Consider the following 25,198-nt stretch of genomic DNA (forward strand, 5'->3'; position numbering starts at 1 on the left):
CCAGTGCAGACCAGGACCAGCCTGCACATTATTATGGTATTCGCAGTTCGCTATTCAGCCAGTAAATGTTCAGTGAACACCCCTTCGAATGATATATTGTAGTGCCCAGACTGAATGATGGACTAGTCCATTTTAAAAATTTAGCGGGTTAAAGCAGCATGCCTCCAGATGTGGCTAAAAAATAATCTTTCTTTCAAATTGAAGTTTGATCATATTATGAACTTTAGAATATGAATTTTTGTTTCTAACATATTTCAAAAGTTCCAAATCAAGAAAAAAAAGATGACCGCGTCTGGAATCGAACTCCGGACCGCCGCGGCAATAAAGACATTTTCCCGTCGTCATAACCAATAGCGCTATAGCTGATGTAGTGAATAATGACTAATAGATATTTATAATCGAGACAGTTTACCTGGAGTAAAAGCGTGACAAACGCTTTTCAATTTTCATCGTAAAAAGTAGTAAAAACAGCAAATTCTCAAGTGTTTCCGTAACAGAATTAAGTTTTAAAGCCTTCTTAAGAAATATAGCATTTATTTCAAGATATCTGAACAATTTTTTTGTTGTCGAACGATCTGGAGGCATGCTGCTTTAAGGGTTAACTGTAATTTCGACAATATGCACATAAGTTTATATGACAACATCTAGTATATTAGTTATTTACAAGTTCTAAATATGAGCCGTGCCATGAGAAAACCAACATAGTGGGTTTGCGACCAGCATGGATCCAGACCAGCCTGCGCATCCGCGCAGTCTGGTCAGGATCCGTGCTGTTCGCTTTCAAAACCTAATGGAATTAGAGAAACTAATAGCGACGGCATGGATCCTGACCCGACTGTGCGGATGTGCAGGCTGGTCTGGATCCATGCTGGTCGTAAACCCACTATGTTGATTTTCTCATGGCACGGCTCATATATATTTTCCTTGTTTTATATTAATTTTCGTTTGTTTTTGAACTGTAAAATTGTTATTTTTTGTCATCTGCAACTTCTTGTGGTTAAAATTTCATTAATATCTATTTAAGAGACACTTCAATGTACTTAATCCGACAACTATATAATGTAGCATTTTCGGAATGCAACCATGTACGTCAAATAAACAGGTAAGTATTATTTGAATTCAATACTCGGGGTGTAAAGTCAATTTCGGATCGCTGGTACATATAATAATACCATAAATTTAATTTCGCTGCTCGTTTGGAATTACATGTGAACTGGCTTAGTGTACAATAAAAAAAGTCCCTTGAACTTATTTTATGCCTTTTCTTTTGATGTCACCTAAACATTGGTGATGTATACATGTCGTTATATCATTTCACTGATAAAAAAAGCAAAATTAGTTTACCTTAACGTACTTAATGAGTATGAAAAATATTAACAATTACTTCACAGTGTCTGTACAAACATAAAATTAGCATGTCTCTGTATCTAAACATTACTGAATGTTAGGTTTAAAGTAGTACAAATCAAAATATGTTTAGCTAAGCGCAGTAAAGATGTGCGCTACCAATAAAGAAACTGGAAGCTTTTTTAAGAACTGTACATGGCATTTAATTGTGAATATAGCTCTACAAACACTGTTAGTTTATATATTTAGTCAAATTAAATTCATTTGATAATGATTTTATACATCTGAAGTTAGTATCTAAAAAAACATTTCAGTAAAAGATGCGCACTGGATATTTTTAAGACTTGTTAGGCTATTTTGTATCACACCATTCAATACAAGTTCTAGTTTGTTCGTGGTCAGGATCCATGTTGTTCGCTTTCAAAGCATATTGCAATTAAAGAAACTGTTAGCGAACAACATGGATCCTGACCAGACTGCGCATCGCAGGCTGGTCTGGATCCATGCTGGTCGCAAATACACAATGCTGGTTTTCTCATAGCGCGGCTAAATCTAAGTTATTTATTAAACTTTAAACTAAATGAACTGATAAATGTAATTCTAAAATTCATTTCACTGGACATGTCTCTTAACAAATCGCATTCACCTCTTCAACTTTTATGGTATTACTAAATTTTGGTTGTTTTTTGATACCGAGTACCAAAATACGTAAGTACTATCTTGTAGTGTAATAATGCTCTATAAATGCAAGAGTTTCAATAAATCTAAATTAACTTCACTCGTACCTTTTTAATCAAATATCGTTAATGTAAACTGCATTAAGATATGTAAGTTTTACGCATAAACTGTTTTAAATGTTATAACTGATCATCAGATTAGACATCTTAAACATATTAAATGTATAACTTTTCCATTCGGGTATATATCCTGTTCAATAATCTACATAATAAATCGTTAGAAAAATTTGTCATGCATTTCTAAGTAAAAAACATTAAACTTTTAACGAATAAAATTTCCAAACGTTTTCATATTAAGTAGACAGCAGACTGAGTTTTCAAAATTCGCCTGTACAGCGAATCCATATCTATAACATACGTATTTTCCGTCTTCTTTTACACATAATATAACCTGAGACGTCAGTATTTTCCATATCGACGTGCAAATTTCTTATTCAAAATGTGACATCATTTGTGACGTCATATAGTTAAAATGTTCTTTTGCGGCGATAGATGCTAAAGAACAAATCTATATCGTGTACGTAGTGAAAACAATGACTGTGACTCAATGCAGACTTGGAGCGCCGGTATAAATTACAGTCTCCGGTACATACCGGATTAACTAAATTTGAAAGAAAATATCTTAAATGTATATATTTTGTAACCATGGTGATACTAACCCTAACCTTTAGTCAGTATTTTATGCATATTGTACACTAAATGCATGCGGACATGCAAAAATATGCATTTTTTTGCCGTGCGCTACAACTGATAATCACTTTTGGGCATGCGCAGAAGACCGCTCCAAGCCTGCAATGAGTTACATCGGAAAACAATTGAAGATGCATGTATGTAAAAAAAGAACCAGTGGGTTGTATCATTTGGTAAAACTGTCCGATAGATAGATTAGTGGAGTGGTTTGTCACACATTAATACTCAAGGTTTTGCACGGTCGCACGGCAAAATTACGTTTACAAAATTAATATTTATCAATGTGTCCCTGTAAATGCGCTGTACTGAAATTTGACATCACAGATAATGTGAGTATTCTTAATAATCAACGTCATTTTAAAATATCAACGTCCCTAATAATGTCTAATGTTCCTTGTTTTCGTGTTGTCTTGCTCCATTTCATTTGTTTTCTACGGGACTGATGGCCACAATGGGACACCATACTTTGTGGGGTTTTTTCATGATCGCGGTGCGCTGTATTTTGATAACATGTTTTTACTGATAAAGTTGAAACCTATAAATTACTCTTCAAAATAGTTTTTTTTTTCGTTTAAAAATAGTTTTTTATATAAAGTACCGTCCGTCACACTTTTAAAGTGATATAAATTATGTACATTACTTAAATTTTGATACACAAGTACTTCACTAATCTAAGTATTCATAATCTTTGTTTCTGATAAAGATGAGACGATTGAAAGATATAAATTTGAAACAAAATTAAATTTTATATCGTCTTAGGAGATAATTTTACGTGAATGAATCGTTGAAAATTGAAACGTACCATTTAGTTAACGCTCCGGTAAATATCAAACAGTTTTTGTCACGATTTGGCTAGTCATTTACAGAAGGTTAAAATTTGGTAAGATGACTGTTTGTTAGGAAAATTATATGAGAATGATGGTCTGTATTGCAAATATAACGATCCCAACCGCTGCTTTTAGAATATTTCTCTGATTTACAAAAAGTTTTGATACTTTTCGACCATTGACCGACACTTGTACCATGATAAACTGCAGATAGTTTTTGTCTAAAAGCGCTTTTAAAGGTTATATCATGCAACCAAAGTTAATCTGGTTCTTAGCTTTAAACTTTGTCTAGACAAAGTCATGTTCATATAAGTGGTTGTACATCTCTTGTCAGTTGGGTCTTTGAAGATTTCTCGTGGATGAAATTATAAACTTAAAAAAAAACTACAGCTGAGCACTAGTGAGCCGTAAGAAGACTTAGGAAATGTGATTTACCTTTGTGAGAGAAGAAGACCCATGTCTTTATCTCCGTAGTTTATCAGATGCATAATGTCTGGCACAAGTCCTGTTGTCCCGGGGCTCACTCTCGGGCTGACTGCGGGTGGTGGCACTGGAGGGCTGACTGGAGAAACACCCGGGCTTAGTGGGTTTGTAACATTTTGCCGTATAGACGGACTGACAGGGGGTAATGGAGGAAGTCCATTTGTAAGCCCATTAGAGAGCCCATTTGTGAGTCCATTTGATAGTCCATTAGTGAGTCCACATGTGAGTCCATTTGACAATCCGCTTGAAAGCCCATTTGTAAGCCCTGGGCTTACGGGAGGCGGCTGAGAAAGTGTGTAATAAATCACAGTTTCAGCCCCCGACGACATTGACGGCAATGATGAAATTGCCGGCAACGCCGACAACGTCAACCCCGTCGGCGTCGGTGTCAATCTCATTACTTCCAGCTTGAAGTCTGTCTATCCACGTTAATAAAAAAATCACAAATCCTTCAACCAGAGATACTCTTCTACTATTTAAGTTCACGTATCAAACAGTGCAGTATAATTTTTCTCACAGAAGTTGGAAGTCCTTTCCTAAATTAGTTATGCTCACTTCAAAAAAACACGTCCGTATGTGTGCAACTCGTGTGCCTTTTTCATCAATTTTATATCAAATTTTAGTCTTTAAAGGGTCCGAATATTAAATTTCGTAGATTTGAAAATATGTAGAGATCCTACTTGTATTAAGTCAATTAAGGTTAAGTCCTATATTTTGTTTACACGACACTGATAATGATAAAGGAAATTAGTGAGTCTCCCTGCATCAAGCTAATCTGGGCTTGGATGAAGCCCCAAACCTGTGTTGTTTAGTTCCCTCAGAATTTTATATGTTCAACAAGTAAATAACCCATAAACATGTTTGCACCAGGATAGATAAACTGATGATACTTATAGAATGTATATTGCGGCGTGCCCGTGGTCCTCAGGGTTGTCTTTATCAGCGCAATGTCATATTTTATCTAGATAACGAATCCTTTTTCCAGAGATCTTAAAGCCCGGTGATATCAAACTGTCAATATTTAAAACTTTAAACCTAGGATTTAACAGCGAAACATGCAATTTTACCCGTTTTATGTACATAAACTGGTAAATCAAAACAAGCGTCTACTTTAGCTTCCTAGTTGGCAAAGATGTCGCTTGTATTGCACTTCTTATATCCTGACAAGGTCAATGTCTTGTAAAAACGCAGAGATTGAAAGGCCCTATAACGCAAAAAGGGTCCATACAATTATTCAGCTACAGTCACAAATGTTTTATCCTATTTCATAGTATCTAAGAACTCCAATAAAAATGCATGGAAAGTAGACAGCACCCGTTGCTCGCAGTCACAAATGTAAATGTTCAGCTCAGTAGAGAGTGTCTAAAGAAGCATGACGCCCAGAACGTGACAATACAACTGTTAGAGTGAAAATATTCCTATCCACACACACACACCATTAAGTCCTTAACATGTTTGTTCTACGTACATACATGTAGAAAAAATTTGCATTATCTTTAGTGCCCCGCATAAATAAACAGGGTATCGCATAATAAACACATCGTTTTGTCCTCCGACCAGTAGATCCAGTTTTTCGAAACACTTCTTCCCAGTTTTGAGATTTTATACAAAATGTCATTCAAGATCCTGTTTTAAACCATATATTTAAGTAAATAAATCCAGAGTCATTTGCCTTTATTCAACCATAGTGTTTAAACGGTTGCAGAAGGGTAAACAGATGCGGTTGGCTGATTCCTTTTTTATGATCATAGCAAACAGTTTTCTTAGATTTTTGTACAGATATAATGAAACTTCAAAAATGCCTTTTCTTCATGAAATGAAATGAGTAAATAAAAAAAATCTCAACTCCATATCTTATTTCAAATACGTCGATCTACTTTATAAATTAAAATGTTAACAATCAGTTTGTAACCGGACCAGGGAATCAGTTTTTTTAACTATTCTTATTATATGACGATAATGTGACAAAATGACGAAGTAGTCTTTTAAATTTGTTTAAAAAGCCGAAATATTGAATGGTGACGTGTTTCCCAAATGGTACAAGCAGTGTTTATTATCTAATAAATTTCGTTCAAACATGATAGGCCATCCGCGCCGTAGATCTAATATTTTACACATCTCTGAAAAATGACAGAAATATCGACAGTTAATTAATGTAATTTACTAATCTATATATAAATTTACTCTTTTTGCTTATTTTATCATCCGGCCTGAGGTGTGAAGTAGTTTTGGCTGTTGCCCTCATATAAGAAATGTCTGAGGGGTGAAACAGTTTTGTCTGTTAACGTCAACGGGGGATTGAATATGCCCAACGTTTTTCACCAAATTATAGTAGTTTCTGTTAGAACTAAACTACAGTGGTCTGGTCTTTTATAGATAAAACATTTATTTCACGGGCGTTTTTAGAACAGTCCAACCTATGACTATCTGTCTCTTGTAACAGATCTTAAGTTGTCCCTAACTCGCGAAATCCATGATAACAATAAAATTAACAGTATACTGTAGCTATTTCATAATGATTGAGGTTAATCAGTTTATTGTAAAGTAGACAGTCCCTACATCTGTCTTATTTCTACAAAGTTGTTTTACCGGATATCAGGTGATATAAGCTGTCTGTGAGGCCAAATTAACTTAACGAACCTTCTGCTCCAGCAACATAATATGTGTTTTCAAATTCAGGGGCGATGGTAGGGCGGAGGAAGATAGAGAAGGCTGGCAAAGAGTGGATGGGATATGTGAAGGTAGAGAGGGGTGGCAGAGAGTGGATGGGATATGGGAGTGTAGAGAAGGGTGACAGAGAGTGTATGGGATATTGGAGGGTAGAGAAGGATGGCAAAGAGTGGATCGAATATCGGAGGGTGAAGAAGGGTGGCAATGCGTGGATGGGATATGGGAGGGTGGAGAAGGGTGGCAAAGAGTGGATGGGATATGGGAGGTTAGAGAAGGGTGGCAAAGAGTGGATGGGATATTGGAGGCTAGAGAATGGTTGCAAAGAGTAGATGGGATATTGGAGGGTAGAGAAGGGTGGCAAAGAGTGGATGGGATATGGGAGGGTAGAGAAGGGTGGCAAAGAGTGGATGGGATTTGGAGGGTAGAGAAGGGTGACAGAGAGTGAATGGATATTGGAGGGTAGAGAAGGATGGCAAAGAGTGGATCGAATATCGGATGGTGGAGAAGGGTGGCAATGAGTGGATGGAATATGGGAGGGTGGAGAAGGGTGGCAAAGAGTGGATGGGATATGGGAGGGTAGAGAAGGGTGGCAAAGAGTGGATGGGATTTGGGAGGGTAGAGAAGGGGTGGCAAAGAGTGGATGGGATATGGGAGGGTAGAGAAGGGTGGCAAAGAGTGGATGGGATATGGGAGAGTGGAGAAGGGTGGAGGAGCAATTAGATACCGAGTATCTACGACAAAAAAGAAATAGTTTGACAAACAGCTACAACGTTTCCAGCAAACTAAAATATGTATGTTTGTTTTTAAGTTAAATCAATAGTTGCCACGGTACCCATATGGGCGACTCCTCCAGGAAACTATTAGTAAAGTTAGTGGAAGGATAGTGCATGATATAGAAGACTTTCCGATTCCAGAAACTGTCCTGGTTACTTAGCCTGTCAGGTGTAAAGGACACATACATGGGACTCTATCCAAATGTTAGTAATTCTTTTTAGTTGGAGGAGCGTGGGGTCGAACTCACGGCCCCTGATTTCGTAGTTTCCACTGGACAACTGCGTCCGCTCTTACTCCTGTCTGTATTTATTTTTGTACCCATATATGGACAAAATATTGATCACAAAGGATGGCCTTCCCCTACTTCATATTTTCCCCAAAGACTGATTACTTTAAAGACTTTATTAAATTTTGTATTAAGTTAAATGTCATTCGAAATCAAATTGAATAATAAGACAAACAGTTTATTTGCAAGCTACACTAGACGTTTTTCTGCACAGTAAAGTAAACATATCAAAAAATATGATCGACACGTCTATACAATAATGGTAATATAAGTTACTAAATCACTGAGAAATCAGATATCCTTTAAGGACACCATGTATGGGTAGTTTTCCTGTTTGCCGAGCTCATGCTAAAATGGCAAATTTATGCGAAATTTGATAAAGATGATAGGGTTCATGAAAATCTCGCTTTAATAACTTCTTATAAGGTTTCGGTATTGAAAACAGCGTTAAGGTAAATATTTTGTATGTACACATTAACATTAACTTACGGCTATATTTTGTTTTACTATTTACTGTTTGGTGAATGAAAAAAGTTGTTAGCAGAGCAATAGGTCTAAACAGGCATATAAATTGTGGTTAAACCTTCCGTTATATAGAAACTTTTGGTTACAATTGTGGCTTTTGAAGATGATATTTAAAACTAAAACGCAGTAAATAAAGCAAAAATGAATATTTCAAACATATCTACAGTACGTATGAATTTTGTAAAGCGAAATATTCATGTCCTTCTGATATCAGGACTGCCCCACTGTCCTTCAAAAAGATTTCATTTAACCATTTTAAAACGTACCGATCTTGGATGACATACCTAATGAACCTTGACAAATTCTTATGCAGTCAATTTCACAAGGCTTCCCTAAAGTCATACTCAAACTTAAAAACAAACTACTGTGGTCAGTGTGATTAATTTTTAAGTGATGCATATCAACAAGCTCTATGTTAATTGTCACGGGTAAGGGTCTGTTTAACACAGACCGAGTTCAATACTACGGAATCCTGTTAGGGCAATACAATACTGTTCTGTTGCGAAATAGCCATGCTACCATATCGAAGGAAATAAACAGAATGCTAGTAATTACTTGGTTATACCGAGAATATATTCAAAAGCTTGATACATCAGTGCAGTATTTAAAGTATACTTAAGACATGTCTTTAGACAGCGGACTACACGAGATATGAAGTGGAACCGATGTTAGAATTTAGTACAGCAAAGTTGCGTGAAGATGCATTAATTATAACAAATCATTTCATTATATACGCATATAAGTGTCTGAACCTCCTTTTAGATAACCTATTTCAAGAATTAGAACAGCTGTCATGATCTGTACATCAATGGAAATTTCACAATTATAAAACAGTTTTAAACACACATCGTTTTAGTCTCCCTGTCCACCCCCGTCCCGGAGGTTCTTCGCCTTTATCAACTTCCAGATAATTACAAGTTGTTGTAAATTTACAGAGTGAAAGCGAAACTTATTTATTTTTTTTTTTAAATAGAATTTTTGATGTTAAAGAATACTGAAAGTTTTCGAATTATTAATTATTTTTATTATCAACTCACATACATACACACTGAGTATGCGGAGCAGCAAAATGGACTGTAGAAAAATATAATGATATGGGAATAATACATTTTTAAACAAGATTATGAGATAGCGTGCACCCAGTTAGAATGAATGGCTGTTAACCCTTTCGTACATCTATACATTTTACCTAGTTGTTTTAAATTAAATTTATATGTCATTTAAGATCTTCACAATGATGTTACTTGAAAACTCAGTCAAGTCTGACAGTATCTATTTTTTTTGTGTCTACCACTCAAAATTTGATTGAAAATACATATCTAAAAGTATCTTTCATTTGCAAATTAAAGTTTTGCCAATTATCTTTTTGAAGAGCACTGTCAAAAAGATAATTTATTTGTCATGTTTTATTCCGTCATTAAAAACACGCAAAAAAACTTCAATTTTTTACTTTAATCACATCATTACATGTTTTACACTTCTCAAAAGAATCTTAATCCCGTACAATATATTTTCACTTATTTGTTTTAGCTTAGCCCCACACGGAGTAATTTGAAGAGATACAATTTATCATATGTTTTATGTTCTAAAACCCAAGTTGAGAATCCTGTTCATCGTTTCCCGGTTTATTTCTAGCATTGTGTCACTCGAACAAGATTTACCAAACTTTTGAAGTGCTACTTAAACTAACAAATATTGACTGACAATCAAAATATTCATGTTTATATTCGTTAATCGATCAAAAGAGGCAATAAACGACCTCTTTGACCAGATTTATGCTTAATCTTTTTTAAACACTGTGTTCTTGCACCGTGCAACACTAAAGTAGAAAAGAACGGTGTGTTTTAATATTGAAATTGGTAGTAATGTAGTTACACTGTTAAAGAATGTTTTATAAAGATTATATCTTGTTTCCTTTTAAATTATATAAAATTTCACATTTTAATAAACTTTTTTTGTCGAAAATATGTTTTGAATTTCAATATGAATTACTTCAAGCACTTTTTTATGATTGAATTTTTAAAACAAAACTCAAGTGAAAAGAAAAAGTGATTCAATAAAATAAATGTGTTGATATAATGAATGATTATTCCTTTAACAGTCTAAACTTAGCCAAAAAAATCTAGAAAAAAAAAACAGGTATAGACGGAAACAGTCTTATAAGTACTGTTTGTGCCATGGATTAACGGAAGAACTAAATCGGCTACTTTCGACCGGGATTCTTGGCTCTATATTAAACAAGCTCAGATAAAGTAAATGACCAGCTGAATGAATGTCCACTATGAATAAAAGAAAAAAATTCTTTCAGTCACCAAAACAATTTTTTTATTTATTTTTTATTTTTTATTTTTTTTTTTTTTGGCTTGGGAGAGAGACATGTTTTAGAATCTGACCACTTTCTTTACCCAGTGCAGAAACAAGGACTGTTGACGGATGACAAATGATATACTTTTATTACAAATCACAACACGTTATCATGTTAATGTTAATATTTCGCAATACAGTATAAACATTTCAAAATACGTTATTAAAGTTACAGTGATTAAACCTAACACGATTTAAGAAGTTTGGAAAAAACTGTTTGGGTATTCACGCTTTCCTTATTCACGCATTTACGTCCGCTAGTCTTTTGGCAATCAGGGAGACAAGTAGAATATGGGTAATATTTTCAGAACACACCACCCTAACAATGTGTTGAAAAAAAGACATAATAGAAACAAATATGCTGGCCGAAAGTTGCGCACGTAAAAGTTCTTATCCAGTTTCAAATGATGCGTTGTATTTACTTGATTAGCACACAAAAGCGAAACTAAAGTAACTGTATAATGAATTATGAAACAGATAAAAACAAGTTTGTGCTGAGTTGACAAAAACTGTCAAAGGTAAATGTCAGGTTCAGAGGCAGGAGCGAAAAGTGTGGAAGAATAAAAACCGCTTCTCATTAGTATGCAGGCAAGGCTGAGTGCGCATGCTCATGATTTAATGTTTCCTTTTATTTGCATATGTTTATCTTATCTGCTGAAATTAAATATGATAAGTGCTTATTACTTATACAACGCCACCAATTTTCACACCGCTGTTGACTATATATTTCAAATCAGTATAACAGCGCATGCGCTGAAAATAATGATTATCACGTTAAATGCTTTTATTCCGACGTGTCTTGCTCGCTTCATCAATTCAGGGCCACCTTAAAGTGCGATTCCGTCAGTGAAGTTCACTTTGATTTGAACATACTTTTTATCCAAATATTTCTATATAACGGATGTAAAAGCTACGTATCTTCAGAAAATTTTGAGATAACAGAAAGATTTATCATGATGTCGTGTTTGTTATTTTTGAAAGAACACATAAGATGCCATTCAGGCACAAATAAGAAAAATATTTCTTATTTTATTAAAATTGCCTTAGCTTTCAATTGCATGTAAACAAGAAGAACGACAACTCTCAGAAACGTAAAGATAAACATAGGATGATTTATCTGCCTTTACAATCGGGTAGATTGCTTACACTGATTTGTATATCCGGTGTCGCTTTTCATAATTTGCATGTTTATACGATTAAAAAAAATAAAACTGATACATTAGGCAGCTACTTTTTTCTTACCTATCTAGAACCCTTAATGACATTCGATAATGTAGTATTCTCCGGTTGCTAAAGGCTCCGTGACTGAAATCAGTTGGATAGTTTACAAAACAAAACAATTTTAAATGTATAAAAATTTGATCTTAGGAACTTACATTTTTACACGTGTTTTAAACCTTAAACATAGTTTCTTATGACATTTAAAAAACAGGTTTATGGGAAAGTAATTAGTATCAATACATGAAAATATATGCTTATAACATCCAACACCCTATCCTATATAGGTTACAAAATGTTTAATACATGCATAATTGAGCCGCGCCATGAGAAAACCAACATAGTGCGTTTGCGACCAGCATGGATCCAGACCAGCCTGCGCATCCGTGCAGTCTGGGCCCAGTTGTTCGAAACTTTAACAGGATGTTAAACTAACCGCCGGTTAAACTTTGATTCAAAATATTTGTCTTTGTGAGAAAACATTAGTATGATGCTTTGGTTTGACTGTAAAGACATTTAGGCGCTGATAATCCTTAACTCATAACTTTGTTTTTCTAAGTCTTTAAAATGTTGAAATATAACCCTAAAAGTTAATCAACTGTTAGCTTAATCGCCTGTTAATGTTTCGAACAACTGGGCCCAGGTCAGGATCCATGCCGTTCGCTGTCAAAGCCTATAGCGATTAAAGAAACTGTTAGTGAACAGCATGGATCCTGACCAGACTGCGCGGATGCGCCGGTTGGTGTGGATCCGTGGTGGTCGCAAACCCACTATTTTGGCTTTCTCATGGCGCGGCTCAATTATCATTTCAGGAGTATGAATGGTGTAAGTAAGTCTAAAACTGATCATCCCGTTTTGACCTGTTTATACTGTATTCATTTAATCAAATTGACATACTAGTAATAACTTTCATACAACACGTGTTTCGATTGCATAATGTTAAAGCTATTGGTTTACAATTACGGACGTACTATTATTTGATATGAATAACTTATATGGAGAAATTATACATTTCTGAAAAAATTGTTAAGTTTGATCGTCATTTGAAGAGCGTCTCAGGCTTTTTACTCCTGAATTAATATAGAGGGATGGATACATTCCTAACAGTCCTGTGCAAATAAAAATATCTGTAATTGCAAAGACATTTTATAAGCTTTCGGAGGGAACTTTATGATATGCCACAGCTAAGGTATAAAGCTCCCCTGGCGCTTATATTTGGTGAAAGTGGTATGCGTTACAGCTGTACTCATTGAGTGAGACAGAGATGTATGCAGCGGTGGAGCAGTAATTGGAGAGAGCAGTATGCGGTAGAGCTGTACAATTCGAAGAGGAACAGTGTTATATTTGGAGAGAACAGTATGCAGTGGGGCGGTATTCAGAGAAAAGTGCTATTCGGAGAGAGTGGTATGCGGTCCACATTCTACTCTTAGTACACCAGCTCCTAGACGATTATGTTTTTTCCGTCATTATTTTCTATTACATTTCAAATCCTGTGACTGGAGTCAGGCTATATCCTAGTTCAAGTATCATAGTCGTACAATCATTTCACTGCGAAAATTTCCACAATAGACTAGTTTTTGACTGCTATGAAATTACATTAAATAAAGTACAAAAATAACTGTTTTCGTAATTTTTATTCACAGTCCAGAAGCTAGTTTACATTCAAACTAAACGTGATTTATCGCAAATCTTTAGTCAACTTCATTTTTACAGAGAGGCTGTGAGGAAGCTTTTTTGAGTCATAAGGTGACTTAATATGAATTATAAACCAGCTATATATCATATTTTCATATGATTAACATATACCGGAAACTCAAATGTCGCATCTTAATTTTAAAGTAAAATATAATTATGTTAACCGTGATACACGATACGCGTTAAAATCTTAATTATTCTCGACCTTATAAAGACATGCGTTAAATGAGTGGTTTACTGCATCATCATGATTTTCAAAAACACGAGCATTTCGTGCATTTTTTACGACAGCATCAGTACTTAATTAAGCACTTTGGAACATTATCTAAGAATTATGCATGCAGCTTTGAAGTGTTTTACGATTTAATAAGCAATGCGTGTAAATGTCCTTAAAAAACGCACAAAGTACAGAACTGCATTTGTGCATATTAAAATGCAGCAGGTTGCCTCATCTGATGGGTTGGTACGTGTGTTCCGCCGCCTGTCTGGTAGCTCGGGCATTTTACAGTTCTGAACCAATCAATAGTGCGTTATGACGGTCTACAGTTTTCATTTTTCTTTTGAAACGACATGCTAAAAGAGACAATCTGGGTCATGATACGCTGAGACTTCGGCTTTCGATGATTAAAGAATAAAATTCTCTCCCGTCCCTATGTTTGTTAAGTCATATTACTCATAAATAAGATTACTTGATAAACACAGGAAGAAACTCTAGCAGGTTGTTTTCATATTGACATTGCCCTTTGCTCCAAACAGGGCAAACATCAGATGAAAATATGCTATTTTAGAGACTTAAAATTTACGTACAAAATGTTTGCAGTATATACTAAAAATAACCATTCAGTCAGGGAGCCAGACTACAGTATGTTATATTGTGTATTTCGGTCATTTCTCTAAAAGCTGTATTTTTGAATAGTTCTTTTTAACTTGACTAGAGACGAATTCGTAACATGGACCTCAATCCTATGACATTAATAATGTTTGTATGTAACGCATATTTGGACATAAATATTGTTTAAACCAATTTGAAATCATTCAAATTATTCATGAAAACGTTATTTATGTTTTATCCGCTATATTTATTTCTTTCTCATTTTACGTTTCCTGTGATCATTTGAACAAAAAACTATTTTTCACAAAAAATATCTATCATTGTGAAATATAGATATCATGGTGTTTAAAAGCAAAAATATGATAAAGTTTTGTTCTTGAAACAAATTCGATAAGGAGGAACATTTCTATGGTCCTTGAGGGAGGAAAATTTCTAAGGACATTAAAATAGGTTCGTTATGGTGGAAATTTCTGTAGTCTTTGACGGAGGAACCTTTCTATGGACTACGAAACAGGTTAGATAATGAGGAAACTTTCTATGGTCCTTGACGGAGAAACATTTCTATGGTCTTTGGAACAGATTCTATAAGGAAACCCATATCTATGGTCCTTGACGGAGGAAAATTTTTATGGAAATTGAAATAGATTCGATAAGGAGGAAATTTTCTACGGAAAAAGTTGCTTAATGTGTTTTATTTAGATGCATAAATATATAAAGACTAGGATAGCCTTTTTTGAATTGTTTTTTAATACTTTAACATAGAATGCATTAGTAAATAGTACAAGTGTATCGTTTTCATAATAACTCTGTCTTATCAATTGTCTTTTATTTTATCCAAAACTAAGGCAAAAACTAGCTTCTTTTGAATTCACATCCTTAACGATTTCCTTATCTTTAAACCTTACCCTGCTGAATTTCTAAAATGAACTTGTCCATCTTTCAATTTGGACAGTACCATTAACCGTTAAAAGGGGTGCCTACCAAAAAAGATACTGAATGGCAACGAGTGCAGACCATGATCAGACTGCAAGGATGTGCAGGCTGATCTTGGTCTGCACTGGTCGCAAAGGCAGAATCACTTGCCACCAGCAGGCTAAGGGTTAACAGTATCAGGTGTCACTTTAAGACATGTTTGCATTTAATCTTTTAACACTGCAATCAAGATATATAATGCGATCAACTGCAGCCATGCTACTATTGTGTACGTGCAATGTTGATGACTAGCATCCAATCAAACTTAAAGACATAAATCATTAAATTTCATAACTTTTATTTTCCAAAGGTAGAAAAATATTGCTAGTCTGCATTTAGCAATGAAAATTTAAGTCACACCTCATGATTTCATGACAAACTATAAATGTCATGATAGTGACCGAATGCAAATATGATTGTTCTAAATTTCAAGCAAAACCGAACCATTGTTGTTTTTTTCTGTCTTCCCTTTATATAAGTGACAGTAAAGTTACAAAGTATGCAAGTGCATAAAATATAGAATGAAAACTACGTCTTGTGTCATTTAACAAGCCCGGCTTTTGTTTAAAGGCGGAAATAAGACTAAATATAGTCAATTTTAACGTTTAACGTTGTCATAAAACGTCGCATAAGTGAACAGTGATTTACGCGTTGCATGCTAGCGACAGGTTTCATTTTATTACGTGTCATCAAATTATGAAGCTAACAGAGATGCAGTTTTAAAATCGCTCATAAAACGTTTAAATATGCGGTTTTGAAACTGAGACAGGCTAGTAAGTTAATCATATGGACATGGCGTATTTTTTTACCAGTTTTAGTGTAGTTAATGCCTTTGTTTAAAGGGTGTTGCACAATATACAATTAATACCAATACCTAGAACATGCCAGAATATTAATCATTTAAATTTAGAGGTCATAATGCTTTTGTTCAAAGGGTATGGTATAAAATATAATATGCATTTATGAATATAGTCTTTGCTAACTTCCGTGTTTTTTCCCAGATATTTATTAATCCTTTTGTCAGAATTTTAGGGCTGGCCGGAAAATGGAACATTCAGGTTTGTAGACAGTTATATTGAATAAATTATTTATTTTATAACTTCCCTTTATTCTTCTTTAAGACTGCTTATCAATAAGAAATAAAAACGAGTCCAAAAATTATGTAAATCAACTGTTTTCACAGTCTATCCATTACTCCCTGTCAAAAGTAATCTTTTTAAATTATCAAAAGCCACTAACTTCTGGGCCTTACAATAAAGGTAAAACTTATATTCCATAAGACACATTCTCATATACCCAGACCAGAAACACACAACAGTAGATTGTATCAGCCCTTAAGGACAAACAAATTTAAACTGATAACCGACAGGGATGTGTGGTTAACATTATCAACGCTGTCTTTAGGTTAGTATGTCAGAACGTTAATGTTTATAATAACCTAGCTGGTCGACCGTAAAACCAGACATCAAAGAGGACATAGATAGTCTTAGTCTTAGAGATTTTAAAACAAATGTTGCTAGTATGTACTTTCCTATAACTAACACATCGGCAGGTATCTTAGAGTAGCTACGGGGAAGCAGTGTTAACCCTTACCCTGCTAAATTTCTATAATGAACTTTTTGTCCATCTTTCAATTTGGAAAATACCATTAACTGTAAAAAGATACTGGCTGAATAGCGAACAGTGTAGATTATGATCAGACTGCAAGGATGTGCAGGCTGATCATAATCTACACTGGTCGCAAAGGCAGAATCAATTGTGTCCAGCATGTTAAGGGTTGAAAAGTTTGTTGTGATAGTCTTACCAGTCGAATTATGTGCAAAGCTTAAAAAAGAATGTATTTTTACCTGAGTTGCTGTTAAGAAAAGACAGCTGAAAAATAGTCCGGGGGAGGTTAGTCTGACTTATTAAAGGGAAATAATTCATAGAGATTTTAATATCCCTAGAAGTTATCCCCTCTTTCCAAAAAAATACAGGAATACCATTTACTGTTTAGAAGGTCCATTTTCAATGTAAATGTTGTACGGTGTAATTTATAGTTGTTAAAATCATGTAAAACGGTCATAATTCACTTCAGATATGACATGTCGCGTTTCGCAACGCTGGCAAAATGGAAATTAATTTAATATTATAATTGCGCAGAGTAGATACCGTGCTAAACTCATGTATTTCTGCATAAATTTGTATAAGATTATCGTTTAATTAATTATGGTGTTTATTTGATACTCGGTGTCTTCGCTTATTTTAGAGTGAAATGCTGTAAATACTGTTGTAATTCTATATATAGCGTTTTGTTAATTGTGTATTAAACAATATATGACAGTATTCGTGCAGAAGCCGAAGAGGGTTCAAGTCAGAGCCTTAAAATGGCATTTCCCGAACAGTCGGGCTGGTATGCATTTATCAATGAAGTTCTATAAAGGGCTTTGATCATGTTTAAATATACGAGATAGATATGAAAACTGTGTTCAGTGACAGGGTTTTCTTATCGTTTAGCCGCCGTCTTAAACACTTTCTTATATTTTAAACTATAACAAGAATCACACATGATTATTTTTTATACATAATTGGGTCCGTTTAGTTCAAAACATGCCAAAAATGAGCCTATATTCATAAATAACATGTCAATTACTATACAGACAGTAAATTAGACAATTTATTTCAGCGAGTGTATACTATGCACGTTTGTTTTGACTTCTCTTGATAGATATGGGTCCTCTAGAGTGAAATATCATCAAATTAATCCATGTATAGCATATATTGACGATACTGAGGAATTTCCTATGCAGATGAATGATAAAACGGACATTTTATCAATGGTCTGAAGTGTCATCAATATTCTATTTGAAACCAGCTTAGTATCAAATAGTTCAGTATACGAACTTCATATTACATGTTATACTTCATAAAGACATACAAGATTACTTTTCTATAACCCAGTTGATGATGTAAGCATTTATAAACGTGTGTTGATTAAAAAGGCAATGCTAAATTAAATATTTGTTTTTACGTGACACTACACTTGAAAACACTTCCAAAACCAAATGCTTATATTCTTTTAAGACAATGGCCTTATCCTTACGATGTATGTGTGTTGTTTCTTCTTCACATGTACGTGCGGATGCATTTACTGCAGATAAGGACATTGGTCATAGAAATAAATGGCATGACGGCCACCTTAGAAAAACATGATAGTATACTTTTATTTATAAATCGCTATTAATGACAAAACTATAAGTGGCACTCGCCCTCTATGCAGTCCATTTATTTAGCAATTTAAGGATACAATTCATGTCCTCTGCTTAGTATTTTACAGCGAAACCAAGGTATTTTTGCTCGAAACAAGAGGTATGTTTGCTCCACCTTAACAGTGAAACCAAGGTATGTTTGCTCGGGTCTTACCATGAAACAAAGGTATGTTTGCTCGACCTACCCATGAAACCAATGTACGTTAGCTCGACCTAACTTTTATTTCATTACAGTGTATCTATTTAATCGTGTACCAATGTCAAGTAGTTTGTTTAAGTTAATCTTAAAGGGCGAATTAGTATGTCGAATAGGTAACTAAGGCATTTTTAAACGTTGTATAGTTACGAATAATGAGTTAAATACTGATTATATAATCTAAAGGCCCAAAATTCTATGTATCCCGGCTCTGAAATCTGCCCAAACTAAGTATGGTTAAACTAAAGCAGTATTGGACAGAAGATGGTTCTATCATGATTACCCAACTCTGTGACAAGATGTTTTCCACGACTCTAAGACAAACTATTTTCCACGACTCTAAGGCAACTTGATATTTTCCACAACTCTAAAACAAGATCTTTTTCACGACCCTAAGACAACTTGATATTTTACACCACTGATAAATTACTGAAGTTTTAACATTCGAATCAGCCCTCTACCCTGTAGAAAGATATAATTATATTACATAATTCATAAATACGCGCATTAAGACATACCTAACTATGCTTGCAATGTTGCTAACCTTTAAATTTTACCCAGCTAAATTTTTAAAATGAACTGTTCCTTCATTGAATTTGGGCAGTACCATTTGTTATACGAAGCGAGGTTTACTGAAAAGCGAACAGCGCAGACCATGGTCTGCATTGGCTGCAAAGGCAGAATCACTTGCAACCAGGAGGTTTAGGTTAATACATGAATTCAGATATTACCTTATCGCTTATTCGTTTAAATTTGACCACAGCTATGAAATTTCGTTGGCATTTAAAGCAAATTTATCCGGCAGAACACAATTTCATGTTCGTAATGTTGCACACCATGTAATGACATCCATCCTCTAGCGAGTAAACGCAACTACATGATGCTAAAATCTGTATTATGACATTCTTGCATTCTGACAGACTTGGTACTTCGACATATGCAATGACATTCGTGTATCAGAAAGACCAATTTCAAAGTACTGACATACCATACACCTAAAATTCGCGTGATGACATTTGTGCGGTCTGACAGAACTTGGTACTCGACATGTGTAATGGCATTCGTGTATCAGAAAGCCCACAATGCTATAACTTGCGCACGACATGCAGTTCGACAGAACTTGGTACCTCGACATGTGTAATGACATTCGTGAATCAGAAAGAGCATGTTCGAAGTAAAGACACGTCATACTGCTATAAAATGTTTAATATCAGAAAAAAAAATGCATATGACTTTCGAGCTAATGCCAATTCGTTTGACTGTAATATAAAGAGTAACGCACACTGCTGTAATTAAGGACTGAACTTTGATTCGAAGTGGAAAGCAAATTGAAGTTTAAGTAAAACATGTTTCAGCCCTCAAAAACATGTTTCGACATATTCTCGGCGGACGAACAAAACATGAAGAACAGCTGTTACCAGAGTGATACTTCTAACACAACAACATGCATCACATAAGACATATAGAAACACGTAAATAACACTTAACAAAAATATTCCCAAAAACTCATGAGAAAAAAAAAAACTACTTTATGTCTTGTTTTCAGGTGAATGTCATTTCCCTGTTTTTGCATGCAAACAACTAAAGTATCTTTTACAGAAATTAATGCCACCAGTCTATGAATGTCCTTAAAGTGGAAAGATAATTAATTTTCTTAATGGGCATGCGAGAAATGATGTATATTCATATTTATAAAAGTAGCTTCAACATATATATCTTGCTGCCAAACAAAGTGTAAACAATTATGAAGAAACAACTGAAATGGGTTTATTTACCCTTAACATTTTACTTACTGCATGTTTTCTTGTTGTTTGTATCATTTTTACGTGTTTGACGTCGGTAAAACAACGTAAGTTACGCCGAATTAGCGCTGTTTCGGATGTTGAGATTTTTCATGATGTCGGCAGGGTGACGGCTATGTATATAACAGAAGATGTATTCGCTTTAAATAACAACAACTACACATCATTAATATTAGTTGTTGTCGTATGTTTTAGGTGAAATGTATTCTGTCAGGACCTGTGTCTTACGTGTTTAAATCATGTTTTCTCAGCTTTTTACAACATTTACGTAGCTAGATTTTTCCGGTCAGGGAACGATCTTCTATAGAAAAAGAGTGCTTTTGATGGATTTATGGGAATTCAAATACCGGTAAACGTCCCTCGAAATTAATTAACGTAATGACTGTTTAGTAAAAACTGAACAAATTGTTTAAATTTAACTTGAAATAAGAAAGTAAACGTTAGTGTATGTTTGTGTGAATTTTTATATTTTACATTGTATGAAGAAAAGTTACCTCAATCTATGCTTAATATGGCCTCTTTGGGACTTAATACGGTCCCTTTGTGACTTAATAGTCCCCTTTGCGACATAATACCGACTCTTTGAGGCTTCAGGGACACGTTTCATGTGGTGCGCTTGCCACGGATAGACTAAGACATGAAATGTTTCAAACAAAAAAAATACCAGATTTATTTCAATTCACTGAATAACACGCACATTTATTTTCATATATTTTCAATACATTCATGCATTATATGTCTTTTTAAAAATATTATTCTGGGCATTTCACAACTCATAACAGAAGAAATGGAGACAAACAATCTGAATTTGAGACAGAACTCACAATTCTATTGAAACCTTTTCATTGAAACTAGTGGATGTCTAGAAATCGCACCTTGGAAAGGGATTTTGTTGATCGCATGTATTTTCTCTCTGGTCCGGATTCGAATAAAATCTACAAGAAGAACCTTTGGCAGCAAAGAATGCAACAAATAAAAAATAATAAAACTCGATTTGACTGAGTTTGTTCATGAGAGGTAATGGAAAGTCCGGATCAAGAGCCCGTCACCATAACCCAGCTACACTGCTTCTTTTGTGGAACAACTTCCACGCGTTCATCTTTGCATGACAAGTAAATATTTCACAGCGTCTACATATACATGAACCGAAAACGGATTGTGCGAGTGTGGTGGGGATAGAAACTGACAAAGTTCTTTCCCGGCAGATTACACATTGATTCCAGTGACCTGACTAACCTGCATTGAACCGACAAGAAAATTGATGGGTCTATATATATTACAGACAGCTAATATACTCGACACTTTTACGGTTATTGCTCGACACTTTTTGCATTTGACCGTTACTGTCATAAACTCATCCCCCAAATAGTAGTAACCTAAATATTATTAAACCTTGACCAACTGGTTGTATTTGCATCCTAAAAGTATCGTTTGAGTCTATGAAAGGTAATAGGTAAGGGTAAATTTCTCGGAAGCACAGAGCACCACAAACACCCAGAGCCCCAGAGCAACGCATTTGCAAAGTAGGCAATATTCTATACATTGATACATATGTACATCTGGAAGTGTTTTAGACATGTTTCGCGAAGCATGTTGATGATAACTGACCAGGAGAACATGTCGTAACAACTAGATTTAATTGTGACATAAAACCAACACATGGAAAATGTAATTGAGCTGCAGACTCGCCATAAATACATTTGATATGTTTGTATGTCTTCTTTGTTCGAGTTATATTGTAACGGAATGATAAAATTAACTTGATCACTCATGGGTTTCTTCCGGGAAATTACACGTTACTGTAAGCACAAGAAGGTGGTCCTTAATCTGCCGAAGCTCAAACACGAGGTCTCCGTGTTTAAAGGCTGATCCTTTATTCACTAGACCATTCCTGTTTTTCCTTATTTCAATAAAACCTGATCAGGCTGTATTTACCGGTAGTTCTCTTTCAAGTATAAAAAGATAAAAGGATGAAATAAAATCGTAAAATAAGCAAAATGTACTTACGATTGCGCCGGTGACAGCGGTGCTGGGCTTGATTCACCACTACTTGGGGAGTCTGATGTCGAACTCGATTTCGTCGGCGGAATTGCTGATGACGGCAGACCGTAAACTTCCGGTGCAGTGAGAGCTGTCGGCGGTGCCATCGTCACGCCATTTATAGTTATTCCACCTACAGATCCTGTTGTGCATCCTGCAACACTGCAGCCACTTGTCGGCGTCCCGTTGACACCACCAGGTGACAGGCTGTTTACAGCTACACCATTGCCGGCGATACCACAAGTCGCCGGCAAACCTGTCAAAGCGTAACCACTAAAGGCAGCTTGCAAACCGTTCAGAGAAAGTCCATTCAGTCCGTTAAGACCACTGAGTCCATTCTGGAGGCAGTTCAGACTGGTCGCTGGTATTCCACCAAACGTAAATGGATTTATCTGTCCTGCCGGCAAGCCGTTCAGGGCCGGAGATATAGTCGTCGGTGACGGCGCCGTCGTAGTAACTCCGTTGTGTGGAACTAAGGTCAACATATCGTTAACAATGTGCATAATATTTACTTAAATATGACAAAAAGATCCACTTATCCGGTACGTTACAAGTGTTATTTAATTTCAAGACAAAAACTCTTTAAAATCACAACCTTTTATATGCACTTAATATCGCTGATCTGACTTTTTCTAAAAATCTGTTTCTCTTGCAGTGACCTTGCCCGGCATTCCGAAGTGACTTCGTCCTTTAATGTCCTATATGTTTGTCAATAAACTCTTAGTCTACAATTTAATAAAATTCTCAAAATGTTGTATTGAAAAGATAACTCAGAGTATCATCAATATACTGAAAATCTTCGTTGACCTAGGTGTGTAAACAAAAGTAGATTAATGCATTTAACGAATACCTAGGATATGAAAGCTCGCACTGGAGATGATAAAAGCGTTCATTCACCAGTGTCCAAAATGAGGATCCTCTAAAATTTGACCATAACAACCAAAATTAACTTTTCGCCAGTTTTACATTAAGCTATGCGTGTTTATGTCCCGTTAACTATTATCTTTGGAAAGTCTTAAACTTAAAATTGCATCAAAGTTGTATAAAGTTACTTAACTCTGTTGTATCCGTCTTCTTAACAGCCTGTAGCAATTTTCACAAGTTTAAATTGACTTTCACTTTGTAATAATTACTTTTAGCTGTCAAAATTAGACGTCCCTTTTAGCACTTATTTGACAATGTTGCCAAAAACATCTAACAAATATTATTTCTTTACAGTTTCTTATCCAGGCTCTTAACCAAGATACATTGTCAAATTATACTGCTTTCACTACTTATATATATAGCAGCATACTTTTATTACATCGTCTGCCGGTTTCGCACCGGCGCACACGTGAAAGAATATTGTTCCAGTTTTATAAATTGCGACAATCAAGCAGACTGTTCGTTCGCTGCGGCTTTTTACGCCTTGGGGCGTTACGTTGGCCGCAAGCGTTGCATTTGATGCGTTATAATTATCTATAAGGAAATCAACGTGAATGATTGACCCTGGTTACTTCGACAATTTTTATCAGGTCATTGTCCTGCACAATTTTATGCATAACTGACAATCAAAAGTATTTAATGTCTATTTTTGTACTGTAAAAGTAGAGTCATTTATATTCAGATAATCGTACCGTGACAGCCTCAGTATACTGTCACTATTCTATCAGCATCGATAAATCGATTGTAAAAGGCATACTTTTTAAAGTTCGCAGTTTTGGCTCTAGTGGTATGGTAAAGATGTAGGATCGAGGTCCTGCATGAAACATTGTATATGATTTGAGTGATTTTTCAACAAAAAATCGATTAACAATCAATCAAGACTATTTTCTGCTAAAAGTGGGATCCGAACCTGTGACTTCCTCTTGGCATGTCCAACACTATCATCCACTAAGTTTATGTGTACTTGTAAGCTTTATAAAAACGACCCAGTAGTAATATTATTACAAATATAATTGCAACCTTTGTCCAAACAAGATTTCAAGGCTAAATACAAGTACGTTCAGTATCTGTTCTAGTAACCTAGTGCTAAATACAGGACTGCCAAATTTTATTGTCATAGAAATAAGATACTGCTGATAATTTTGAAATTTGGAAACTCATTTTACGTATTTTATGAATGGAAAGGATGTGTGATTATGTCTAAAATACAAAATAAAGGATATCCCGTACATATTACAAAGTATTGTATGTCTTATTATTCATAAATTTCCGTCTTTCGCTGCGATATCATGAATTTCATTAAAAGATAATAAATGGACGGAAGTCGGAGTCGTATATTTTTGACATAATTTGGAAAACCACGAAGCGAGACCGGCTATCGCACTTCCGTAGATGTGGCCGTTAATGTAGGACAAAAATAAACCCATTTTTCTACATCATATAATATACTGCTGACTAAGAACAATTTAGTTAATTCATACCAGTGTCTTCCGCCATCTAGCTATTTTCTCGTGCATGTATAACTTAAGGAAACAGAAATTAATGAATGACAACAAAAAATGGCAATA

The 25,198-nt window shown here is 35.1% G+C and overlaps 1 protein-coding gene across 2 annotated transcripts in view; it reads right to left on the reverse strand.

The window, feature by feature from the left end:
- LOC123526544 (uncharacterized) overlaps positions 1-23,969 on the reverse strand; it is a 44,132-nt gene extending 20,163 nt beyond the window's left edge. The window contains exon 1 of one of the 2 annotated variants that reach the window (XM_045305739.2): positions 22,674-23,969. In XM_045305739.2, the coding sequence (XP_045161674.1) occupies positions 22,674-23,209 (536 nt within the window). In that variant the 5' untranslated portion in view covers positions 23,210-23,969. Of the gene's footprint in view, positions 1-4,036; positions 5,852-22,673 lie in introns of those variants that run through there. The other variant, XM_045305740.2, reaches the window with a different exon arrangement.
- Between the last annotated feature and the right edge of the window lie 1,229 nt (positions 23,970-25,198).

This window comes from Mercenaria mercenaria, chromosome 14 (assembly GCF_021730395.1).
Source record: "Mercenaria mercenaria strain notata chromosome 14, MADL_Memer_1, whole genome shotgun sequence".
Classification (NCBI taxonomy): Eukaryota; Metazoa; Mollusca; class Bivalvia; order Venerida; family Veneridae; genus Mercenaria; species Mercenaria mercenaria.